Source organism: Ictalurus furcatus, chromosome 25 (assembly GCF_023375685.1).
Source record: "Ictalurus furcatus strain D&B chromosome 25, Billie_1.0, whole genome shotgun sequence".
Taxonomy (NCBI): Eukaryota; Metazoa; Chordata; class Actinopteri; order Siluriformes; family Ictaluridae; genus Ictalurus; species Ictalurus furcatus.
In genome coordinates this window covers 20,687,695-20,714,220 of record NC_071279.1, presented here as the reverse complement: position 1 = coordinate 20,714,220, position 26,526 = coordinate 20,687,695, and the positions used below count along the sequence as shown (strand labels likewise).

The following is a 26,526-nucleotide window of genomic DNA, read 5'->3' as shown; positions in this document are numbered from 1 at the left end:
CTCCTGGGTTGAGAAGTTTCCGTACCACAGTCCATCGGCCAGGTTGTAGCAAATGGTGGTAGTGGACTTCCTTTCTTGTCAGGGTAGAGTCAGTCACTGGTCAGTCCAGGGGGTAGCAGATGGGGGCATGGTTTACTGATAGTCTGGACTGGGAGACGAGTTGAACAGGTGTTTCATTTTAGATACCCTATTTATGTTTTCGCTCTCACTATGAGCAGTGAGATAAGCAAAGCCAAGCAGAGAAGAATGTGTGTTTGTTTTAAGTTGTTTTGTATGTTACCGTCTGGTGACAGTGCCGAGGTCCACGAGTTCCAATAAATAAAAGCTCATGTGCATTATAATACTGGGTCTCTGAGCTCATGCTGGCGAGATAAACACAAGAAGTAAACCCAAAACTCTGTAAGGCTGTTTTAGACACCCCTGTTTAAGAATCTTAGGAAATAATATTTATTATAGAGAAAATTCTGAATACTACTACTACTACTACTACTACTACTAATAATAATAATAATAATAGCACAGCTACAATCTTATTTCTAATGGAAATTCCTTCATGGTCAAATTTTCGGTATTTGTAGCTAGAACTAAATATTTTATAATAGATCATCATCGTCACCATTAAGGGGAAAATATTTATAATCTATTTTTGTCGATAACAATAATTTCTTGACAGAATTAGATTTCCCTGAAGCAGGAGTTTCATGCATGATCTGCTCCTTGGTGCATAGTGCACGGGATGGAGGGGGTTCTGTGTGTGCGCGCTCGCGCGTGTGTGTGTGTGTGTGTGTGTGTGTGTGTGTGTGTGTACACACGCGTATTGTGTAACACTTCAGCACTGCAGCTGCTGGGAGGAACCTGAAGAGGAACCTGAAGGATGTAGATGCTTTAAGATCAACAGGACCAGCTCCGCGCGCGCGAGCGTGTCTCCTCCCGTGAAATGGATAAAGAAGAGGCGGAACCGTGAGTCGTGTTCGTCTGTGAAGCAGCGCGGAGATGAAGAAGACTCGCTTTCACATCACGCCGAACAAATATAAGACCACGGCGCGTTTCGACCAGATTTATTTTTTATTTTCTAATTCATCTTAAGTGAACTCTCTGGAGAATAAACATGAAATTTCCGGCGGAAAATCAGAGAAAACCGAGCAGTAGCTGGAGTCCTCCTCCAGGTGGGTTTATTATTATGTGTGTGTGTGTGTGTGCGCGCGCGTGCGTGTGTGTGTGCGTGTGCGCGTGTGCGTGCAAAAACGCGTTAATGCAACTTGGACCACTTGCGCGTGCATTATTCCATTACATGCACTTACACTGGTGCGTTAAATTTCATGTTCTCATAACCATCGTACATGTCTGTGTGTGTGTGTGTGTGTGTGTGTGTGTGTGTTATAACATAAAATATAACCGAAAATATAAATAAAGGGAAGGTTTAAAACATGGATTGTGCTGGAAACTATTGATCCTGAAAACCTCGAGCAGTCCACAGTTCTGTAAATATGGAACATCACCATGCGACCTGATCAGTCAATTAAATTAAACAGGAAATAAATGAAAGCTGATCAAATAAATCCTGAAATTCTTATGTACAATCTGGCAACCCTGGTAGTACAGCTGCTGCATAATGATCCAATCCATGGGCCCGTCGTGTTCTGGTGCTGAAAAGAGAGCAGTGTATCATAGTGTGTGTGTGTGTGTGTGTGTGTGTGTGCTGCTGATTAAAAGTCTCATCAATTTCATCCAACCCAAAACCAATGCCATCTGTCTGGCATCCCTGATTCGTACAATCTGAGCAGATCAGTCTGTAAACATTCCAGTCGTCCAATCATGATTAATCTGATTCATATAGAATTGAGCAGCACTGATCAATAAATTCAATCTGGCAACCCTGACACTACGGCATGAGCTCATGGTGTTGACATCAGACATGTCACTCACGTTTCTACCGCATTTCCCGCCTCAACACTCATTTCACACACACGCACACACACACACACACACACACAGTGTTTTCCAGAAAGGCTTTTACAAAACCTTACAACCAGGACCAAAACAGTGAAAATCCCCAGAGCTCAATTAACACCTGCAGTGTGTGTGTGTGTGTGTGTGTGTGTGTGTGTGCGCCAGTTAACAAGTTTGTTAACCCTTTTAAACACAAACTGTTGCTGTTCTTTTAGTTTGTGTTTATAGGAACAGGGGTTGTCAAAAAACAAAAAAAAAACATGGAGCCTACTATATACTATACATAATATGATATGTATTTTATCACTTTATGTGTGTGCGTGCGCGCACGTGCACGCGTGTGTGTGTGTGATATTTAGATATTCCTCAAATATCTCCACAATGATAGAAACATCTGACAGTTTAAACACATCTGACTGTGTAACTGGTACCTGTGGTTACTGAGGTTAACAGTGGAGTTAAGTCAATGGAAGTACATCATAAAGTGTGTGTGTGTGTGTGTGTGTGTGTGTGTTTCTTTTGTGGACTTTCTATGTGCAAGTCTGAGTGAGTGATCTTTTAATGGATTTTCCAACAGCTCATGAAGCCATTAAAATATCCATTTTATAAGTGTGTGTGTGTGTCTGAGTCTGCCTGTGTTGATGTGTGTGTGTGTGTGTGTGTGTGTGTGTGTGTGTGTGTGAAGTAAAGAAACCCATACCACAGAATCCATTATTGTGAAGTGCTGGTGATTTTTAAAGCCTTTACACAGGAGTCAGTGTGAGGTGCTAGTTGTGAGAAACACACTGTGATGGTTAGTGTGTGTGTGTGTGTGTGTGTGTGTGTGTGTGTGTGAGAGAGAGAGAGAGAGAGATAGAGAGAGAGTATATACTCATATCCACGTTTCAGTGTTGTATTAGGGTTTCTTACATTTTTCAATCGATGACGGAAAATAACGCTTTTCATATTTGAAATAAAAATGTTTCCCCTCACATACTTAAAGGTGAAAATACACACCTGGTTATTTTTAGTTACAGCACATTTGAATATTGAAATATTTTACTTTAAACATGTCGTAAGTCTCCTCATATTTTCTCACTAACTAATTTTTTCACTAGCACCTTGTCCTCCATGTTTCTTTTCTCACTTGCGCCCCAACTTGTGACCTGATTTGACATTTGGTACCAATTACTTTTCTGAAAAGTTCAAAGTTTTTAAAAATAAACACCTCACAGTGTATACCTCACACTTACATGGTAAATGCTTAAAATCTCAGGTATTTCAGTGTCTTTGGGTTAAACTGTTACATTTTTTGGTACTTTTTACACCATACCCACCACTACTTTGACATACCGCTCAGCCTCCCTGCTTGACTGAGGACATCGTTCAGCCTTCCTGTTCTGCTGAGGATGTTGCTCATTCTCCCAGTTCAGACGAGAACTCCACTTTACCTCCCCGCTCTGCCTCAGACATCACTATGCCTGGCTCCTCTTCGGACAACGCTCCGCTTTCCTACGCCGCTGAGGACATTGCTCCGCCTTCCTGCCCGGATGATGATGTCGCTCTGCCATCCTGCTCTGCTGAGGACGTCACTCCACTACATTTCTTTGCTTCACACCACGTGTCGCTGCCCCTTCTTGCACCACAGACAGCGTCATGCTTCACGGAGAACGTCACTCCCCCCTTTGGCCTCGCAGAGAGCGTCACTCCCAGCTCTGGCCTCGCGGAGAGCGTCACTCCCAGCTCTGGCCTCGCGGAGTGCGTCACTCCCCCCTCTGGCCTCGCAGAGAGCGTCACTCCCCCCTCTGGTCTCGCGGAGAGCGTCACTCCCAGCTCTGGCCTTGCGGATAGCGTCACTCCCCCCTCTGGCCTCGTGGAGAGCTTCACTCGCCCCTCTGACCTCATGCAGAGCATTGCTCCCTCCTCTCACTTCATGGTAAGCATCGCTTCGCCTTGAGTTTCGTTCCCCTGTCTGCGCAGTGGCCATGCCTAAGCCAGGCCAGGAATATCGCATCATCTCTCTGCGGTACAGAAGAGACTGCCCCGCTTCTGTACCCGAGAGAACATATCAAGTGTCCTTTATACAGCCCCGCGAGAGATGACACTCGAGAACTTTGAAACGCTTAAGGACCTCTAGTCGGGGTATACAGGACCCCCTCCCGATCTTATTGCGCACTTCGGGGTATGTAAATACCGGGGGGACAAAAACTAGAGACTACGATTCCCAGCCACTGCACCTCACCGGATCATGTCACATGACTGTCTGCACCTCATTCACATTTGGGATGATGAGCACTTGTGTGTGTATATAAATCACGCTTTGCATTGCACACATTGTCTTTTGTTTGTCTCATTATGCCGTTGTTGTATGTTGCTGTGTTTATGGTCACAGTTTTATGTTTGTTTCCTAGTCTTTTTGTTTCTGCTACGAGTTCCATAGATACTATTTTGTGTTTTGTTTTGATCTGCATTAAACCTTATCTGCACGTGCATCCGCCTTCACCTCCGAATGTGACGCCCAGTTACAGATATGTAAATACATTTTGCTTTATGAAAGTGTTTTACACTTCTACTTATGTTCCAGACATGAGTCTGTGTGGACCTATGATTTGAAATTTGTTTTGAACCTGGGTGTGGTCCTAAACACGGTCTGGGGTTCCCATTAACATCACTTAGGTGTGAATGTGATCTGGTCCTGGGATTGGATATCGAGTGTCTTTATTATATACAAAGTAAAGAGACAGCATCAAAAGAACTGATAAAATTTTCTTGTGTATAAGTAAGCAGCTTGGACTGAAAGGCTTCATCACTGATCAATATCGAGCAAAAGTAAAATAAAAATAAAATAAAAATCCAAACAAAATACATATCAACTAATTAAACATCAATACAAGTAATAAAGGGATGTATCTGTTATCTTCTGTTTGCCAAAACTGTGTTCACAGCAGACAAGGCATATAAAATTACACAGTCAATATGTAGTTTGGGGGAAATTCAACTGTGTATAAACAAACCTGTGAGGGTTATATGGACACCCAAATCAGCCCAGAATCGATCCTGGGTTTGAACTCAAGACTCCATCGGTAACAGTCAGAGATGTAACTTTAAGTTTTCCAACATCTTCAGGACAGAGGAGTTTACGCTACTTTACAGTTTCTCTGTAACATGACAAGCTGTTTTTTTTTGTTTTATTAACTTCAAGACAGAGAATATAGGGAGGCTGGTGTAAAGAGAGGGAGTGACACTTATAGCTGCTATAAACTAAGTGACAACAGGAACTAAATTGTGTCATGGACGTGCAACAACATTAAATGCTTTTATAAATGGATAAAAAGTATGGCCTACCATACTTTAGTGAATAAAATGTAATGAATTGTAATTGTTGGCAAATTATTGTGGTATAAGAATAATAAACCACTGTATTTGTTCCTGTTATAGTAAACTACTGAGTGATGGGGTGGTGTGATGAAGCTAAGTTACTGATACTACCCTGAACGAGATTATTTTCCTATAACAGAATGTGCCCAAGCATATTACTCCTTTTATGCCACAACAATGTGTTGATAACAAATCTCTATTTACTTATGGTCTTATTCACTCTACTTTAATAGATTATTGCTAAATTCTGTAAATTCTGAGAAAAACAGTTTGTGACATTAAACTTAGGCTTTTGGACTGTTATATGGATATTATGGGATGTAGGACAAGTTATAGACCTTCGATTCTATTATATGTGTTATCTTCCACAGTGGCAGTCCAGACCAACCTCGTTCCCCCGAAAAAAGTCCAGCCCGGGATGCTGCAGTCCAGTTTGGTCCAGGCCAGCGTGGCCACAATGCAGAACCCAATGGGATGTTCACTTCCTCGCCTCTCTGTTTCGCGGCCTGCTAGCATGGTAGCTAGCATGGAGGCGGGGGCAGACAGCTCGGCACTTCTATCCGTGATGAAGTGGAAGACAGTGCTGGCTGTATTCGTGGTGGTGGTGATTTACTTAGTGGCCGGCGGTTTGGCATTTCGAGCGCTCGAGCAGCCGTTTGAAAGAAACCAGAAGGACACGATTACAGCCGAGAAGGCAGCATTCCTGCAAAAGCATCCCTGTGTCACACCAGATGAACTGGAGATTCTCATTAAGGTAACTTTTAAATCACTGTTTACAATGATATCAAAAACATCAGTTTCAATTTTGTATTGAAAGTGTCCTGGCAACTTACCTGTCAGGTCTTGTAATATTAGATAAAAAAATTATACACAATTAACTGAAATTTGTCAAAACATTACAAAGTTTTGTCCACCTTGTTTTTTTTTTTTAAAAAGAAGGACCTTTAGAAGACATCAGTACTATGACTACGTTTTAAATGGGGCAGATCTTACCATAGCCGTTTCAATTGTGGCCTACTCAAAGTTATTTTGGAGTGTCCATGATAACAACATAACATGCAATGAATATCTGAATACATTGTGCTATACTGTATAATCAACCCCTGTTGCATGTGTAACTAGTGGAGAGTTTCTGAGTCTCCTGTGGGGTCCAGAGTCCAGAGAAACACGAGAATCCCATCGATCCGGAACTAATCTCACATGGTTGTCCAGACTAAATGGAGCAGTGGATAAAAATAAATGTAAAAGAAGATTTGTGAGCACTTGATCTGTGTTTGGTCTGGTAATTGATGGAGAAGTTTGTCCAGGCCGGTGTTTGAGTTAGCAGTCTGATCTGGTGATTAAGGTGAAGTCACCATGGCAAAGGTCAAGGTGCTTATTAAGGAAATGTTTTTATGGACCTTTCTGAGGCACTTCTGCAGGTTTGGGACAAACATGAGCTGCACTGAAGAAACATAAGACCTATTGAGATCAGTGAATGGTGAAAAAAATTAAATAACAGATAAAGCAGAAGTGTAACATTCCATGTGGTCTATCCATTCACTGCTTCATAAAATTTGGCCAAAACTAGGAATCCTACTAGACAGTCATCTTCCTATTGCTATCCAAAAGGGGCAGACTATCTCAGAAGCATGAAAATGCTGCTTCTCGAGTCAGTCGGAAAGAACACAGGCATAGTGACAGTATTTAGGTACTGCCAATTTTCCAAATCTCCTGTGGAGTCTTGGCTTCTGTGAAACATGAGAGTCTCAGCACTCTGGAGCTAATCTCAAAACAGTTATGAATACTAAATTTGGCAAAAGATAAAAATTAATGCAAAAGAAGACTGTCCCGAGTGATTGAGGTAGAGGTGGTGCATTTGGTCTGGTGAATGAGGTAGAGACAATGTGTTTGAAATGGTGTTTGGGGTAGAAGCAGCGTGTTTGAATCAGAGATTAAGGTAGAGACGATGTGTTTGGTCTAAGGCTTGAGGTTGAGGTAGTGTGTTTGGTCTGGTGATTAAAGTCGAAGCAGTATGTGGGCTAGTGATTGAAGCAGAGGCAAGAATTGAAGTAGAGGCTGTGTTTGGTCTAGTGACTGAAGTAAAGGCAGCTATTGAGGTAGAGGCAGTGAGTTTGATCTGGTGACTGAATTAAAGGCAGTAATTGAGGTAGAATCAGTTGTGGTTTGTGTTGATATTAAATGTTTAGACTGCTCAACTCTTTAATCGTTGTTACCTGTTAACTTTTATAATAAAACAAACCTTGCATTTTTTAATCTTTTCCTGTATTTTGATGAACTGCTTTTTCCTTTCATAATATATTCTACATATTTATTGCTTCTTCTTGTGTGAATATTGTAGAAATATATGTAATAATAAAATTGTTCTAGAGGCAGTGTGTCTGAGAGGAATTAACTCTGACAGCTGTCACTCGTTTCTTATAAACATCTTCTTTGTTAGTTTTTGCTCAATGAGACCTTCTCTTGAAGTATATGTTCTGAACACGAATAAATACAACATGAAAATGTTGTGTACTTACAGAAAGAACCTGAAACATTAGTGAAGATAAATGTTAGTATTTTTAAGTGGTAAGGTTAAACGGATTGTAAAGTCAACAACAACAATAACAATAATAATAATAATAATAATAATAATAATAATAGCAACAACAGGTGACATAAAGTAATTATTGTTTATTTCAGAGAATATTTTTAAATCAATAATCTAAAAGAACATACAGACTGATATAATGAACTGCCTAAAACATATTGTAATCAAACCAAATGTTCATCATTTTTTAGAGCTGTTATTAATATAGACAGTCAGATAGAATCCTAAATGTGGGAATTAGATGTGAAATAATGTATAAAATAAAACAGAGTGTTGTATCAGTTAAAACACTGAATTTTAGAGCAGCAAAATTCAATTCAATTTCAATTCAATTTTACTTGTATAGCGCTTTTTACAATAGACATTGTCTCAAAGCAGCTTTACAGAAATATCAACACGGTATACAGATATTAAAGGTGTGAATTTATCCCAACTGAGCAAGCCACTGAGTGGCGACGGTGGCAAGGAAAAACTCCCTAAGATGTTTTAAGAGGAAGAAACCTTGAGAGGAACCCGACTCAGAAGGGAACCCATCCTCATCTGGGTAACAACAGATAGTGTGAAAAAGTTCATTATGGATTTATATGAAGTCTGTATGGCCTTAGGAGCAGCCGTAGTCCCAGCAGTCTGGAATTAGAGAAGATTTGAGCTCCATCCAGAGGCAGAAAGGATCTGGATCTCTAGTATCTCCATAAATTCGTGTGGGGCTCGGCGAAAGGAGAGAGGGAGAAAAAAGATAATTATGACTGCGAAGTAGTAGAACAGAATCTAGTCAGGGTAGGCTTGAGTAAACAAATACGTTTTAAGCCTAGACTTAAACACTGAGACTGTGTCTGAGTCCCGAACACTAATAGGAAGACTGTTCCATAACTGTGGGGCTCTATAAGTGAAAGCTCTTCCCCCTGCTGTAGCCTTCACTATTCGAGGTACCGTCAAATAGCCTGCATCTTTTGATCTAAGTAGGCGTGGCGGATTATATAAAACCAAAAGGTCGCTTAGATATTGTGGCGCGAGACCATTTAGTGCTTTATAGGTTAATAAAAGTATTTTATAGTTAATGCGAGATTTTACTGGGAGCCAATGCAGTATTGATAATATCGGTGTGATATGGTTGTACCTTCTAGTTCTAGTTAGGACTCTAGCAGCTGCATTCTGGACTAACTGGAGCTTATTTATATTCCTACTGGAACATCCAGACAGTAAGGCATTACAGTAATCTAATCTAGAGGTGACGAATGCATGAACTAGTATTTCCGCATCATGTAGTGACAATATGTTTCTTATTTTAGAAATATTTCTGAGATGAAAGAAGGCTATCCTAGTAATATTATCTACATGAGCATCAAATGGTAGACTGGAGTCAATAATCACTCCAAGGTCTTTAACTGCTGCACATGATGAAACAGAAAGACCATCCAGAGTAACCATGTGATCAGAAAGATTACTTCTAGCTACACGTGGGCCTAATAAAAGTATTTCTGTTTTATCAGAATTAAGTAGAAGGAAGTTAGTTAACATCCAACGTCTAATGTCCTTTACACATTCCTCAACTTTACTAAGCTTCTGTCTGTCCTCTGGCTTCGCTGAAACATACAACTGTGTATCATCAGCATAACAGTGGAAGCTAATTCCATGTTTACGAATAATTTGACCTAGGGGTAGCATATATAAAGTAAAGAGCAGTGGGCCTAAAACAGAACCCTGTGGAACTCCAAAAGTAACCTCAGTACGCATGGAGAATTCACCATTTACATCTACGAACTGATAACGATCGGTCAGATAAGACCTGAGCCAGGAGAGGACTGTTCCCTTAATACCAACAACATTTTCTAATCTATCAAGGAGAATAGTGTGATCTATAGTATCAAAAGCTGCACTAAGGTCGAGTAACACAAGCAGAGAGACACAACCCTGATCGTAGGTCAGTAGAAGGTCATTTACTACTTTAACTAATGCTGTCTCTGTGCTATGATGAGGTCTAAACCCTGACTGATACATTTCATGAATGTTATTCCTATCTAAGTACGAGCATAACTGCTTTGCTACAACCTTTTCTAAAATCTTAGAGATGAAGGGGAGATTTGATATTGGTCTATAGCTGGACAATTGAGACGGGTCAAGATCAGGTTTTTTAATCAAGGGTTTAATAACTGCTAATTTAAGTGATTTAGGTACATAGCCAGTGCTTAGGGAAGAATTGATTATATTTAGAAGTGGTTCAATTACTCCTGGACAAATCTGTTTAAAGAAACATGTAGGTACGGGATCTAGTATGCAAGTTGATGAATTGGCTAAAGAGATTAATGTAGCTAGTTCGGTCTCTCTAAGCGGCGCAAAACACTCTAAACATTGATCTGATATTGCTACATTGTCATGTAATGGGTTTGTTACAGTACTGTCCAGTTTTAATTTAATGGCCTGTATTTCACGTCTAATATTTTCAACCTTATCGATGAAAAATTTCATGAAATCTTCACTGCTATGTAATGATTGAGTGTTTCTCTCTGTAGTGGTTTTATTCCTAGTTAATTTTGCTACTGTGTTGAAAAGGAATCTAGAATTGTTTTTGTTGTCTCCTATTAAGGTGGAGAGACTTTTCTAGCATCGCCAAGAGATTTCCTATATTTCAGTAGGCTCTCCTTCCATGCTGTTTGAAATATCACCAGTTTGGTTTGACGCCATTTACGTTCTAATTGTCGAGTTGTCTGTTTTAAGGTTCGCGTTTGATCGTTATACCAGGGTGCTAAAATCAGCTAAAAACAGCCTGAACTAAGCAACAGCTTCTAACTCAAAGGAAAAGGTAGCGTGATTCCTGTAAGTATTGATTTCTGTCTCAGGGCAAAAGTATTAGCTGTCATAGTAACTCTAGATTTCTGTGCAGGAAAAAAAACTGTTTGACTGAAAGGAGGATGCTTTATTTACAATCAGGCTTAAATTCTGCTCCATGTTTTATTTCATCAGATACAGACTGCTTCTCGATTATCTGTCTAATCACAGTGTGTGATAGTGCATAAAAGAGTCTGCTAACGTAGTCAGGATTATGTGTTAGTCTTTAAGAGACATTTAACAGGGTCTTACTAAATGTCGCTTTGTAAGTGTAAAATTATTGACTGTAATCCATCTGTTGCTCTGTAGAAAGTACTGGCACCCCTCTACCTCATCAATTTTGTGGTTCTCGGTCACATTACTTGCGGTTGGATATTATTGGGTGTATCACTGGTACTGGTACAAATCTAATCACTTGATCTTATTGTTGTGAGGCAGCAGGAAGCTTTTTAAATCTTCAGAGTGATTTAATTCAATCAAAATGTGGATGCACATTTCCAAGAACAGACCAGTGAGGTATGAGAATTATTATCTATTTGTGGTGGGGAGTTAGAGACAAAAGAATAATATTACTTACTACCTACCCACCTACCCACCTATCTACCTACCTACCTACCTATTTATTTTGTAATATTGTGTTGCCTATTGTACACACTAAATGTTAGATTCTCACACAATATCAAAAATATGACAAGGAGAACATGAGGAAACCCAAAACCCAGTTTTATGTAAAGAAAAAAAGGTTATGCAACATCAATATCAACCATGTGAAAAAGTAATTGCCCCCCTCCCCAAATAAATAAATAAATAAATAAATAAATAACTGGTTTTGCTACCTTTAAAAGCAACCAAACACTTTCAATAAGTGGAGATCAGTCTTTCACATCGCTGTGGAGGAATTCTGGCCCACTCTGAAATTGCTATAATTCAGCCACATTGGAGGGCTTTTCAAACTGCCCTTTTATGGTCCTGCCACAGCATCTCAGTGGGGTACAACTCAGGACTTCACCCAGCCCATGAAGCAGCAAAGCATCCCCACACCATCACACTACCACCACCATGTTTCACTGTTAGTATGATGATCTTATTGTGGATTGCTGTGTTAGTTTTACACCAGATGTAACAGGACCCATGTCATGAAAAAAAAGCAAAAAAAACCTTTCTACTTTTGACTCATCAGTCCACAGAACATTATTCTAAAAGGTTTGGGGTCAAGGTGTTTCTTTGGCAATTGTGATGAAGCTTTATGTTCCCCTTGTTTAGCAGTGTGTGCAACCATCCAATGGATACTAGTTTTGCTCAGTCTCTTTCTAATGGTGGAATCATGAACACTGGCCTTATCTGAGGCGAGTGAAGTCTGCAGTTCCTCAGATGTTCGTCTGGGTTCTTTTGTCGCTTTATGGATGAGACTTTTCCAAATTTTCTGCATTTGAAGAAAATGGCTCTCAGTTTGGTTCACTGGAGTCCCAGGGCCTTAGAAATTACTTTGTAACCCTTTCCATACTGATATATTTCAATACTGTTCTTTCTCATCTCTTTTTGATTGTGCTGTAATGTGCTGCTTATTGAGACCTTTTAGCCTACTTCACACTGCAGGCAGTAATCAAGCCTTGGTGTGTCTAGTGTAAATGAACCAGTTATCAATAACATTTGGTTAATTGTTGATTAGTTGGTTGAGTAACTAAGTGGGCAATTACTTTTTTCTGACCAGGCCAGTTGATGTTTATGTATTCTCAGGTTGTCTTTGTCTTATATTTTGCTGGAAGATCTGTAACTGTTAGGTGTGATAAATATGAGAAAATATAAGAAATCAGGAATGAAGGAAATATTGTTACATGGCACTGTATGTATGAAAATCACCCCAGCCATCCTCACCCTATCTCAATAGTGGCCAGTGGCTGTGTAGGTGAAATCCATGCTCAGACTTACATTTACAGAGTGTAACTTTAACAAACTTTCTGCCACTCCTTAGCAGATGGCACAAGCAACAGTGAGCAGCTGCAGGAGTGACCTACAGACACCAGAGGACCTAAATCTCCTCAGGAAGTAATGACAACTCGGGTTGCCCAGAGCATCTGTTTTGCTCAGGTCTGATATTAAACTGCACCCCGAGTTGTTTATTAATCATTAACACCTTAACGTCCCTTCCATTACGCATGACAGAGACAGAGGTGCCTGAGGTCCTTCTGAAACTCAACACCATCTTATTAATCATACTGATGCTGAGCTGCAGACGGGCCAGTCTGTGTCATTGACGGTAAACATTCCTGACTTCTAAAGTTCTTTTTTAAAAAATATAATTAATCAGTGGAGAATGTGTACTTAAACTAAATAACATTTGGTAGAAAACAAATATTGAGCTGAAACCATTAGTCCTGGCTGCTAGTTTAGCCAGAAAATAAAAATTACACATCGTAGTAATCACAGTGAGAGACAAATGCCCTTCATAATAATTTATAATTTGTACAAAACAGCCTACAAACCCATTATAATACGTTTACATGCCAAAAAATGATGTAAATCACTCTAGCTCTTTCTAGTTGAAGATTTAGTGAGTACATTTTCTGTAAACTTTTCCCTTTATGCCAAATATTGATCTTAAAGTGTTATTATAAAAGTCTGATGATCCACCTCCAAAGTGCTGGGAAAATGCTATCCTGTCCATACAAACCCTTACCTGAGTCAAAAGAAGCTAACATTTAGCCCCAGCACAATGGAGACGAGAAAGCAGTGTATATTAGTGGTAAATGCACACTTATATCCAAAGCACTTTACACTGTGTCTCACTCACCCATTCACACACACACTCACACACCAGTGGTAGCAGAGCTGCCATGCAAGGCACTAACTTGCCATCTGGATCAACTTGGGGTTCAGTGTCCTGCCCAAGGACACTTCGGCATGTGGAGTCACGTGGGCCGGGAATCAAACCGCCAACCCTACGATTAGTGGACAACCCGCTCTACCACCTGATCCACAGCCGCCCCATAGTAGTGTACAAGTGAATATGTGTATATTAGTATACTAAGTGGTGTAAGGGTTAAACCTATGACCTGATCAAATCAGTATACATCAGGAGCAAGTGCAGCATAAACACTGTCAAAAAAATCAACAAATTTCACGTCTCAGGAATGAGACACAGTAAACACTATTTCATATTTATCTCATTGAGTTGTCTCAGATTGTGGAGGACTTTGTTTACAGCTCCGAGTCTCATTGATTAAACTCCTGCTGCATGTACATGACCTGGTCCTGCTGTTCCCAGGTGTTCAGGATCTGCAGCAGAACCTGGACCTGCTGCAGCAGTACTGTTAGACCTTGGCCCTGACAGGAAACTAAATCAAAAAGACTAAAATGATCATATTTCAAAAAAGAAATGATTCATGTGTACAGGCAGCGAAGAGCCTGAGAGAAAAACCTGATGTTTTTGTGGATATTGCAGTTAGAATTTGTTGTACAAAATATGTAACGCTGTGATTAAAATAACACAGCACACACTAATACACACCAACACACACTAACACAGAACAACACACACTAATACACACCAACACACACTAACACAGAACAACACACACTAATACACACCAGCACACACTAATACTAATAATGAGGGTAAATTGGAGCGTATTGTATGCATCTGACATGTAAATGAGCTCCACACAGATGAGTGATCGTTTCATGAATCACACAGATTCGTCCATGTCGTTGTGTTCGATCGAATCTGTGATCAAAACTGATTCAAATGGTATGTTATGTTTTATATATTTTATATTTGTATAACTAGTATGACAGTTTGTGATGTGAAGTTCATCTTATTTGATGGTCTGTGCATGAAGGAGTCATGAAATCTTCAAATCTTTAGATTCCTGTCTGTTGTCTAATAATAAAATAACCACAAAATGAAGAGACATTCTAATATTGCAGGATTTCTCAGTCTGTTTTTTTTCACGTTGTAGAATAGCCTTGAGTGTGAGACAAATTGCTGCAGAGCTCCAACTGCTAATCGATCTGGTGCATGACTTGCTGACCGTATTCTTCACACAGATAAACGATGTGAGGCAGAAATAAATAAATAAATAAAAACAACCAAATGATGATCATACTGTGTGCTGAACCACCAAATGATAAAGCAGAGGTCGTGTTTGCGACGGCGTTTTCTGTAGCTGTAAGCAGTAAATGCGGATTGTGGAGAGTCTGTGTGTGGGAAGCTGTAATGCAGTGGCTTTTTTTTTTTCCAGCTCTCGTGACTCTGCGTGTGCTTCATTTTTTTCCAAAAGCGGCACACTGTGGCTTAGCGGTTAGCATGTTTGACTCACACCTCCAGGGACGGGGGTTTGATTCCCGCCGCTGCCCTGTGTGTGTGTGGAGTTTGCATGTTCTCCTCCGGGTACTCTGGTTTCCTCCCCCAGTCCAAAGACATGCATGGTAGGCTGATTGGTGTGTCTAAAGTGTCCATAGTGTATGAATGAGTGTGTATGTGATTGTGTCCTGCGATGGATTGGCACCCTGTCCAGGGTGTACCCCGCCTTTTGCCCCATGACCCCTGGGATAGTCTCCAGGTTCCCCACGACCCTGTAGGATAAGCGGTATAGAAGATGGATGGATGGATGAACTGTGAAAAGCCTCAAACTCAGAAAACACATAACACTCTAAAAATAAAGAGTCGAACGAAAAGGCTTGTGTGAGTCACACACAAGCAGAAATGTTTTTTATTTTATTAAAGACTAAAGCATGTTATACACCGTGGTGTGTGTTGCTGTTCCAGTAAAATTCTGAGCGACAGGGTGGTGAGATGAAGCACAGTTATTACTGTCATTACCCCAAAACTGATTATTTTCCTATACCAGCACACCCACATACATAATTTCCTCAACCATCAAGAAAACAAAAAATAAAAAAGTAAATATGCTCACATTTTTATAAAAACATGATTGCAATTTTTTTTACATTTCTTTAATTATGAAAGATTTAGTAAGGTAATGTTTGTGTTCAATGTGGGATAAAAGAGGGACTGTGGTAGATTTTATTTTCAGGGGTCTCTCAGCTTCTACTAAAAATAAAGCCAGTCAGTAAATATGTTCACAAACGTGCAGTAGAAGGTGAAAAACACAGAATATTGCTGCCCCAAAAGGATGTGAGGATTCAGAGTATGAGGTTGGGGTGGATGTTAAAAGAATGATATCATTTTCTAAAATAAATACATCTCTGATTAAACAGAATGTGAAGGTAAACAAGTGGTTTTTCTATCAGTGTACACACTGTATCCTACGTATCCTAAATCTGCTCAGCTGTGTAATATCTGACGAAATGTCGTGTTAATATTAATGTTGAGCTCAGATGTAAATATAGACCATGTGGGAATATGTGGTGTAGAATTACGGCCACAGCTGTCGTCTACATCGAGATGTAAATCATCACCTGTATCATCTATAATCCACCTGCATGAAGGGTTCCTCAAGGGTTCTCTGGATACTAAAAGGAAAACTCCACCCTAAACATCATGCATTTTAATCTTCATCATAAACTTCATCTTACACAGCGTCCGAAATTCATTCTGTAAAGTCAACCTTCCTCAAAACTTAGTTCAAGGACATTGTTGTTGGTCTGTTTTCATGTTGGATTACATTTTCCTGGTGTGTGTGTGTGTGTGTGTGTGTGTGTGTGTGTGTGCGTGTGATTAGCAGCAATAGGAGCTGTGATTCATACATCATGAGTCAGTGCATGTTTTAGCACCACACAGGTGATTCTGCAAATATATTAACACACAGCACAACAGACACACACATGCACTTTAAAACAAACACATCGCCACACACTGATACACTCTACAACACACACACAATTTATTTATATACACTCAGCAAAGTAGTAATACAGGACATAAACTGAAAAATACACCGTCCTACATCCTACCATATCGACATTTACAAGATTTTCAAGGATATACTTGATTGTCGTGATGAGAGACATCTTTATCTTCTGTTACACATGCACGCACACACACACACACACACACACACACACACACACACACACACAAACTGTAAGTGATAGACTGAGAGACTTTCTCATGATGATGTCATCATCATCTCAACCACATGGAGCAAGTTTGTCACACTTGAGGTTTTTGGCTCGGTGTGTGTGTGTGTGTGTGTGTGTGTGTTGTGTTGTGTGTGTGTGTGTGTGTGTGTTGTGTGATGGATTTTTGTTCGTCCTTGTTTTCGCGCCCTTCAGCTTCTTTTGCTGTGGGTTTTCTCACCTCACTGACTTCCTGTTGCTTTCCCCATCTGTTGCCTGGACTTCCTGTCAGGCTGAGACAGTTGGGGCGGGGCAAACATCTGCTCCGCCCACTGGGTGCCTCAGTGTGTGTCTGAGATAACGATTCATTAGTGCTAATGACATCATTATTGCTGAGCTGCAGCAGCGGGTCGGTTCTCTACCTTTACTTTGATAAAATATGGGTTTAATGTTTAATGCGTGTTTTCTCTCCTCAGCACTCCATTGACGCCTTCAGCGCTGGAGTGAGTCCGACAGGAGACACAGCGCACAACTTCAGCTACTGGGATCTCGGCAGTGCTTTCTTCTTCGCTGGTACTGTGATCACCACTATAGGTGTGTATTGTACACACACTTTCACTTGGTAATGTGTTTAATGTGTCACAGTCACAGATGCCACCTTCTGACTGAAGCAGTAAAATGGGCATATAGGGAGGGGCGGGGCTACAAACAGTCTTTCAGTGGGCCTCATGGTATTTAGATAAGAGCTAATTTATTCTTAAATCATTTGCAGGAGCATTAATACAAGAAATGTAATGTTCAGAGAAATGATGTTATGAGTTAGATTTCCATAGAAGACGTGTCCGTATAACGTGAACCTCTATGGATTATCTTCACATCATATAATTATGGATGAGTTACTGTGATTTTATATATCATCTTTTTACAGCGTTTATTTATAAATTTATAAACATTTTGTGAATCTTATCTTTTCATAATAATGACTTGAAAGAAAGCTATTCCAAAACAAATCCATAATTTCAGGATAAAGTAATATCACCCTATTAAAGGAGGAGGAGCTAGTGTGTGTCTATGGTTGCTAAAGCACTGCAGTGGATGAGCTGCACTATTGGAAGATTTAGCACACATTGCACTTAGGAGGTGCTCTTTCACCGTTTAATCATCATTTTGTTGTTCATCTTTGCCTTTCTTGGAGTTTTGTGGGTGTGGCTAAATATAAATCAGCTGGTTGGTTGATCGAAATTTATCATTGTACACATATGAGTCTGAAGAAAATCAGTGAAAGTCTTTGAATCTGGCAGGAAATTTTATTGGTTTGGCCAAACCTTTACACACAACTTTACTGAAGGATTTGTTAAATGATATAAATTGATTGGTCGATATAAAAATATAAACTATTCCAAGTGTGCATAGAAATCATGGAAATTGACCGAGCATGAAGAATGCTTTCACCACAAACTGGCCTGGTTTCTAATTGAACATGCAATATCTCCAACTTTTCTTCTGTTTCACTCTTCCGCAGGATACGGGAACATCGCTCCAAGCACAGAGGGAGGGAAAACTTTCTGCATTCTGTATGCCATATTCGGCATCCCGCTCTTTGGCTTCCTGCTGGCTGGAGTCGGAGATCAACTCGGCACCATCTTTGTAAAGACCATCGCCAAAGTGGAAAAGATGTTCAGGGTAATAATAATAATAGTAATAATAATAATAATAATAATAATAATAATAGGCTTTTTGAAATGTCTCTGAATTGATTCTATGAAATGACTCTTTGAATCGACTCCTTGAATCAGCTCTTTAAATTGGCTTTTTGAAGTGGCTGTTTGAATCAGTTCTTTGGAGCGAATGCTGTGAGTTGAATCTTGTCAGGATTTTGTAGAGGCAGTTGATATAGAGATATATATATATATATATATATATATATATATATATATATATATATATATATAGATAGATAGATAAATATATGATGACACACACGCAGGAAGTGACAAAAGATTTACAATGAAACACACAGAAGCCAGAACTTAAATAGTGGTGATTATTAGGGGTAACATAGAACAGGTGTGAGTGCTCAGTGAGACATGTGACATGGTCATGTGATGTACTGGGGTGATGGGTAATGTAGTCTAGCGCCGATTTTGGAGTAACCGTAACAACTCTCAGATCTGAAGAGTTTCCTGGGTGATCAGAGAATTAAGAAAATGATCAAAAGTTATCTGGACCTATATTTGATATAGGAAAAAGAGAAAGGACTAGGAATAGGTGTTAATGATGCAGTAAGCCAGTATGTCTGGGAAAATTCGTCATCGTAAAAGTCAGTTTATTTTAAGAATGTAATACAGTAAAAGACAAAGTTGACAGAACGGTGAAGTTGAAATACTTCTACTTCATTACTTCATTACTGCACATCATTAAAAACAGATGTCTTAGTTCACCTGAGCATCATGTCTGTAACAGAAATTATTTAATAAATTCAATTCAATTCAGTTTTATTTGTGTAGCGCTTTTAAACAATGAACATTGTCTCAAAGCAGCTTTACAGAAACATATAAACACAGGATACAGATTTTAAGTGTGTGAATTTATCCCTATTGAGCGAGCCGGTGGTGACGGTGGCGAGGGAAAAACTCCCTGATGATATGAGGAAGAAACCTTGAGAGGAACCAGACTCAGAAGGGAACCTGTCCTCATCTGGGTAACAACGGATAGTGTGAAAGTAAATTCATTTTGGTTTTATATGAAGTCTGTTTGTTGAACTAGTCCACTGTTCACTAAAGGAGACCTGAGTGCAAAACTGCATGTGGTAATTGCAGTCCCAAGGGCATCACAGCAACCGTAGTCCCAGCAACCACAGCGAGAACGTCCATGTGGAATTGGAATTGATGAGAGCTCCATCCAGAGGTAGGGCATCCGAACAGATCAGGCAGGTCTGGAGAGCAGAAAGGGTCAGGATTACTGGCATCTCCATAAAATGCTAGTTTTGTAACTAGTAAGTAACTAATAAACAGCTCATATCCTGTGGAGCAGTGGTCACCAACCCTGTTCCTGGAGATCTACCTTCCTGAAGACTTTATCTCCAACTATAATCATTGCCGTAAGAAGTTCTTAATCAGTTAAATCAGGTGTGTTCAATTTTGGAGATGGAGATGGAGATGAACCCTGCAGGAAGGCGGATCTCAAGGAGGAGGATCGGTGACCACTGATGTAGAGGGACTGAAATGAGCATGTAAAGCCTTCAGCGTCATTAGCAAGGTTAAACGGATAATTTTGACAGGAACAGTGTGAGATGGCTCATTATTAGGGTTAATTAGGACAGAGCTTCACCTTCACAGTCATGAAATGTCACTAAATTTATTACACAGTTCTTCATCACTCACTTACCGTGTCACTGATGGCAAGATATCACACTCACTCACACGCCATCTCTGTGTATCTCACTTCTATTATTAATCTCTTAAAGTCACAGTTAATGATTTTATTTATTGTTCTAAAAGCTTATAATACATTACAGCTTTAGTTTTTATTTATCCAGACTGCACGAAAAATGTTTGATAACATCTGGGAGAAAATACTGAATACTGAATACTGAACACTGGATGGTTCCTTTCTGTTTCCTGTTTTTACTCCTCACAGTGTTTGAGTCATTATGTTCCAATAATTTATTGTCTTGGGTAAAGTGTGTTAGGATGGATAGATCAGTGTTGGGTAAGTTACTCAAAAAAGTAATCCACGACAGATTACTAATTACTACATTAAAATTGTAATCTGATTACGTTACTGATCACTGCATGTAAAAATAATCAGGTTATTAATTACTTTACTTTCACTTTACTTTCAAAACCTACAAAAATACACCACAAAGTGAAACTCAGAGTTCTTTCAGTAATTTTAGCGTCAGTGTATGACGTGATCAGAAAAAGTTGTATTTATTATAAAACTTGCCTCGGGTGTGTCATTGTGTGTAGGACGACCAGACCCATAAAACATAAAACTTATCTAACTAGGCTAGTTTGGCATCGCTAGCCAAGCGGAGGCACAGCTGAGCTATCACTGTATGGGTTTAGCTGCTACAGAGCCATGTAGAGTTCATTATCTTTCCTTCTGCTCTAGTGTCTATAAATTACTTTATGTTTCACATTCAGCTGTCTGGTTTTAGATGAGGTTTTATTCCTCCATCTGTAAATGATAGTTTACAGTCATACAGTCTTCAGACACCATTACTTTTCCATGTGGAAATGTGTAATGTAATTTTATATATATATATATATATATACACACACACAGAAGATGTCCAAGCTCTGAGATGACATCAGAATTTGTGTTGTCAGATTGTGGATTGTGTTACTGATAAATTACACTCATCGTCCACTTTAAAAGGAACACCTGTACACAGACTCACCCAAACTATACAGTTGAAGATTTTTTTTAAAAAATCACCTGGTCTTTTTCCAGTCTCAGGCTGTTCATTTCGGGTGAGCCTGTGGCCATGACAGCCTCAGATTCCGGTTCTTGGAAGACAGGAGTGGAACACAATGTGGTCTTCTTCTGTTGTAGCTTATCTGCATGCTCACCACGGTTGTAAAGAGTGATTATTTGAATTACTGTATCCTTCTTGGCAGTTCGAACCAATCTGGCCATGTTCCTCTGACCTCTCTCATCAACAAGACGTTTCCACCCAGAGTGCTCACTCAGTGTTTTTGTTTTGTCTGTGTAAACTCTAGAGACTGTTGTGTGTGACAATCACAGGAGATCACCAGTTTCTGAAATTCTCAAAACAATAACACGGTTAAAGTCACAGAGATCAGACGTTTTCTTAATTCTGATGTTTGATGTGAACAATATCTGAAGCTCTTGACCTGTATCTGCATGATTTTAAGCATTGCGCTGCTGTAACATGATTGACTGATTATATAACTGCATAAATGAGCAGGTGTACATTTGTTCCTAATGATGTGGATGGTGAGTGTATATCACAATGTACATTTTATTTAACTAAAATATTACTAAAATTCTATACAGCTCTAGTATAGAATTTATAGAGGAAGTACACATTAAAGTCTATGCTAATCATTTTTATCTCTCCACCACCAGAACAAGAATAATCAAATCAGCCAGACGAAAATCCGTGTGGCCTCGACATTACTCTTCATCCTCGCCGGATGCATCGTCTTCGTCACAATTCCGGCAGTTATTTTCAAAGAAATTGAAGAATGGACGGCGCTCGATGCGATTTATTTTGTTGTTATCACACTAACGACTGTTGGCATTGGAGACTATGTTGCAGGTATTACAGAATATTCAGACAGCTTTTATTTCACCACTTACATTAAAACACAAGTTTTATCCAATGATAAAAGAAGTATCTTCTCATTAGCTCTCATTTTCCTCTTGCTCCAGCTCTATTTCAGCCACACCCCAGGATATTATTACTCCCTGTTCCTGTAAAATCTTGTTAGTGTTTATTATTCTCATTATTTCTTGTATTGCATGCATATCAAAGGAATAGGATTGGACCTAAAATGGAGTCCTGAGGTACTCCACAGGTAAATGGGTGCTGCGGAAGAAAAAGGAAGTTATGTAAAAAAAAAAAAAAAAAAAAATAGAAGAAAAAAAAACATTTTGATGTAGTATCCTAAACATTCTTTGCTTGAGAAAATAGCAGGAGCAGAGTAAATGCTAGTCACAAATGTATACACCATGATGGATCTGAATCAGTCATTACTAATGGATTATGGCATACGTATCAGGTGTTGCAGAACTTTATAACACCATCAGTCAGGACTGATGTACACTTGATCTCATATTGATTTTACTTTATGTTTCCAAAATGAAATAAACCACTTCAGTGTAACTAATCCCATGATTATCAGACACTTTGTGGTGGTAATGAAATTTGACAGTTTATTTATTGCCACCGTAGCACAAGTCTCTGCTGGGGACATTCACTCTGCTGATACATGCCTGGTATTTTATTCATTTGATTTTTATTACTCAGAAAACCATTATTTATATCTGACTGGACCTAATATCGATTCCCTTTTGCATTATGCTATGTATCCCTGATATTTTTTAGCCAATAAGAACACAATCATTTGTCCTTACATTAGTTCACAGATTAACACATCACACTGGTGGATTTTGCAGGAGGAAACCGGGCAAAAGAATATTATAACTGGTACAAGCCACTGGTTTGGTTCTGGATCCTGGTTGGTCTGGCATACTTCGCTGCTGTACTGAGTATGATCGGAGACTGGCTACGAGTCCTGTCCAAAAAGACAAAAGAAGAGGTAAAAAATCTGTATTAATGTTCCTGTTTGGGTTAAAATTATGCATTTCAGAATGTCCATAAACCTCGAAGTATGCTACAAATCTTTTTAACCAAATGTAAAATTCCCTCAGGTTACTGATTTAGATTTTTAATTCACTGGGTAGTATAGCGGCATCCCTGGTTGCCTTTCACACTTCCTGTCCCTTCCTGGACTTAATGTTGGGTGGCAAGGAGGTGGCAAGTCAACATTTACTAGGTTAACATTTTACAAACAATTGCCTCGAATGATTCCTCAGACCAATCCTGTGGTGCGTGTGGTCCGATGTTCCTTCAGATGCTCATTCACGACTTTTGTTCCTACCTGCAATGAGTCCCCATTTATGGTTTGTAGCAAAAATGGATTTAAAAATGTATAACCGTGGTCATCTTATCCTGTCATATATACGACTGCTAAGACACACTAACTCTTTCTCCTTTCCCTCCTCCTTTTGTCCTGATTGAAGGGCTAGTCTTAATTGTCTTAATTTATGGATTTGTTTTGTAGTTTCTTTCTTTCTGGCCATTAATATGAAGCAATGATCACAAAATGATTACAAATTGTTCATTAAATTGGTGTGTAATTGATATATATATATATATATATATATATATATATATATATATATATATATATATATATATATATATATATATATATAATCTGTATATAAAAACATAATCGACAATTACACACTTTGAAGCAGATCAATCAAGTTTCACATTAGTGAGTGTCCTCATACGGGAATCTATGCAAAGTCATTAGGTACCATAATTTTTCCGAACAAACTGGAGTTTCATCAACACCACATGCGCTAGCTTTTGTATCCAGTTTGATAAACAAGGTCCATTGTTATTCCTCATACATAGCATTGTTGAGATTTGACTATAACATTTGTTCTAAAATCTTTTGTTTCATCTCAATTCTGATCAATATAAACAATACCGATGGAAATGGATCCCCAAAAACTCTCCCCATGCTTGAAAATCCTCCTGAGAATATAAATAAAAGATGAAGGGAAATGAGAAATTCAGCTAAGCACATAAAGCTTTCATAAGGTTTACAAAGTGTTTATCTGTCTTCTCAGGTTGGTGAGTTCAAAGCTCATGCTGCCGAGTGGAAAGCAAATGTTCGGGCTGAAATCAGAGAAACGAGGCGTCGCCTTAGTGTGGAGGTTCACGATAAATTGCAACGTGCCGCAACGATTCGCAACATGGAGCGTCGTCAGCTTGGATTGGACCAGCGTGCTCAGTCGCTCGACATCTTATCTCATCCTAATGAGCGACGAGTGGCAAACTTCAACATCCTGGATGCAGCGACTAACTTCAAGACATCGTCTCAGGAGAGCATCAACGCAAAGCTAAACGACAACATATTTAACCGATTCGGCTCTGTCAGCAAACTGGCCAAACGAGCCAAGAACAAGGAGCTAAAGAAGAACATCCCAGGAGATGGACGGAAAACCGGCAGTGAGGAGAAGAAAGAGGTGGAGGAGGAAGAGTTGGAGAAGGAGGTCAACACCAGTCTGTCGGATCTGCCGTTGTTCGTCGAGAGCCCGAAATCACAGAATGGATTCATGATGGTGCCGGCAAAGACCAAAGAAGAAGAATTAGAAGAGGAAGAAGAAGAAGAAGAAGAAGAAGAAGAAGGGGGAGGAGGAAAAGAAAAAGAAAAAGAAAAAGAAGATAAGGAAAAAAAACTTGAGGAGTTTCGTGTAGAAATGGACATTTAGATAGGAGAAATCATCTTTCTTGAAAAATAAAAGTGCCTTATTTCTCATTGACGCTGATGGGAAAATTGTAACATCCCATTTTAATGTTAGTGAAACTTTTCACTGTGTCCTGATAACTTGATTTAAAAAAAATTCACCTGACAGACCAATAAAAGCAAAACAGTTTTTGAAAAAGGATCCTATCAAAGTTTCAGCAAGTGAACTGTAGCGAATTAAAGTGACATTTACTGGCCTGAAAGACTGAAAGATGATATTGAGCTCTTTCCACAATGAACTTGAAGATATGAAAATAATATAAATGAAAAAAATACAGATGGAGATGAATTAAGAAAACTGATTTAAAAATGTAATGTATCAGAAAAAATTCCATGATATACATTAGGCATGTGTCGATATAAAATTTTAAATTGTGATAAGTCCTTAACCTTTTATCATGGTTAAGGATGTCGACACAGTATTAGATACTGGATATGTTTCATTCTGGCAACTTCTTTAGTAGTCACATTGGTTGAAGGCCCCAGTCTTGTTAGGCAGCATTTTAACTGAAAAGGAACCTCATCGGGTATCATGTCATCATATGTCATATGTCACTTTCAGTGTGCTGCTGGTCACTCGCTAGTTTACTGGATTATGTGGCTTAATGGTTAGCGTGTTTGCCTCACACCTCTAGGGTTGGGGGTTCATTTCCCACAGCAGCCCTGTGTATGCGGAGTTTTCATGTTCTCCCCATGCTTCGGGGGTTTCCTCTGGATACTCCAGTTTCCTCCCCCAGTCCAAAGACTGGCTGATTGTAGGCTGATTGACATGTCCAAAAGTCTCAGTAGTGTATGGATTGGCATCCTGTCCAGGGTGTCCACCACCTTGTGCCCCATGCCCCCTGGGATAGGCTCCAGGTTCCCTCCAACCCAGTAAGGATAAGCAGTACAGAGAATGGATGGATGTTGCCTATGTAGCATAGGGAACTAGTTTCTTACTGGAATACAATGCTAAACTCATCTCATATTTCTCAGACTTTCCAGAACAGAATTATTGACTACTTTCTCCTTCTAATTTTTGTCCAAAATAAGTCAGCCATATGGATCAGCCCATCTTTCAAGCAGGACAATTGATAATATAACTGGCCAAAGCATTATTAATGTGAAATTGGGAAAGGGGCGGGGCTTCCAGGGTATCAGTTTAGAGAGTTTTATAATAATAATAATAATATTTATTATTATTAATATATTATTAATATAATATTAGAGAGTTCAAAACACCTACACAACTGTCAATCATCCCAGATTCTTAGGACGTTTGGCTCCTGTGCGGTTTTTATTGCTTTATTATCCTAAAAGAAGTTTTTCTGTATTTTTGAGTTATAAATATGTGTGTTGATGTTAAAATCCGGAGCTCAGACACAAAATGTGTAAGGGTTGTAAGGTCTGGACTTAATCTCTCGCTCTTGGTGAATGGAAGGTAGAGTGAAAATGCAGGATGTTTAACTATATTTAAAATAACCAAGTGTCGGCACATGCCTAATATATATTCCCTAAAAAAATCACATTGCCCAAAGTAGCATTGAAAATTGGATGAAGTTCTGAAATTTTGAAGCAAATGATATATGTGCATGATCTTGGATTTTTATTGTCCTCTATAAAAACACATGCTGTTCATTTTCATAACCAATGAGATCTCAGGGCTTGTAGTCCATCCTACACCACTATACACACAGTCAGGACCAAATGTCTGAGTACAAGAAC

General features: G+C 39.3%; 1 protein-coding gene across 1 annotated transcript; it reads left to right on the top strand.

The window, feature by feature from the left end:
• Window positions 1-1,108: 1,108 nt before the first annotated feature.
• Window positions 1,109-24,787, top strand: kcnk10a (potassium channel, subfamily K, member 10a). The gene is made up of 7 exons (XM_053614196.1): window positions 1,109-1,166; window positions 5,679-6,061; window positions 17,221-17,338; window positions 18,267-18,427; window positions 21,842-22,034; window positions 22,895-23,037; window positions 24,143-24,787. The coding sequence occupies exons 1-7, from the start codon at window positions 1,109-1,111 to the stop codon at window positions 24,785-24,787; spliced, it is 1,701 nt and encodes a 566-aa protein (XP_053470171.1).
• Window positions 24,788-26,526: the final 1,739 nt, after the last annotated feature.

Excerpts from the sequence above, each read along its gene's own strand:
- kcnk10a (XM_053614196.1), top strand. The coding sequence starts at position 1,109 with ATGAAATTTCCGGCGGAAAATCAGAGAAAACCGAGCAGTAGCTGGAGT. Across the intron at positions 17,339-18,266 it reads TACTGTGATCACCACTATAG|GATACGGGAACATCGCTCCA; the intron begins GTGTGTATTGTA and ends ACTCTTCCGCAG. Across the intron at positions 23,038-24,142 it reads CCAAAAAGACAAAAGAAGAG|GTTGGTGAGTTCAAAGCTCA; the intron begins GTAAAAAATCTG and ends CTGTCTTCTCAG.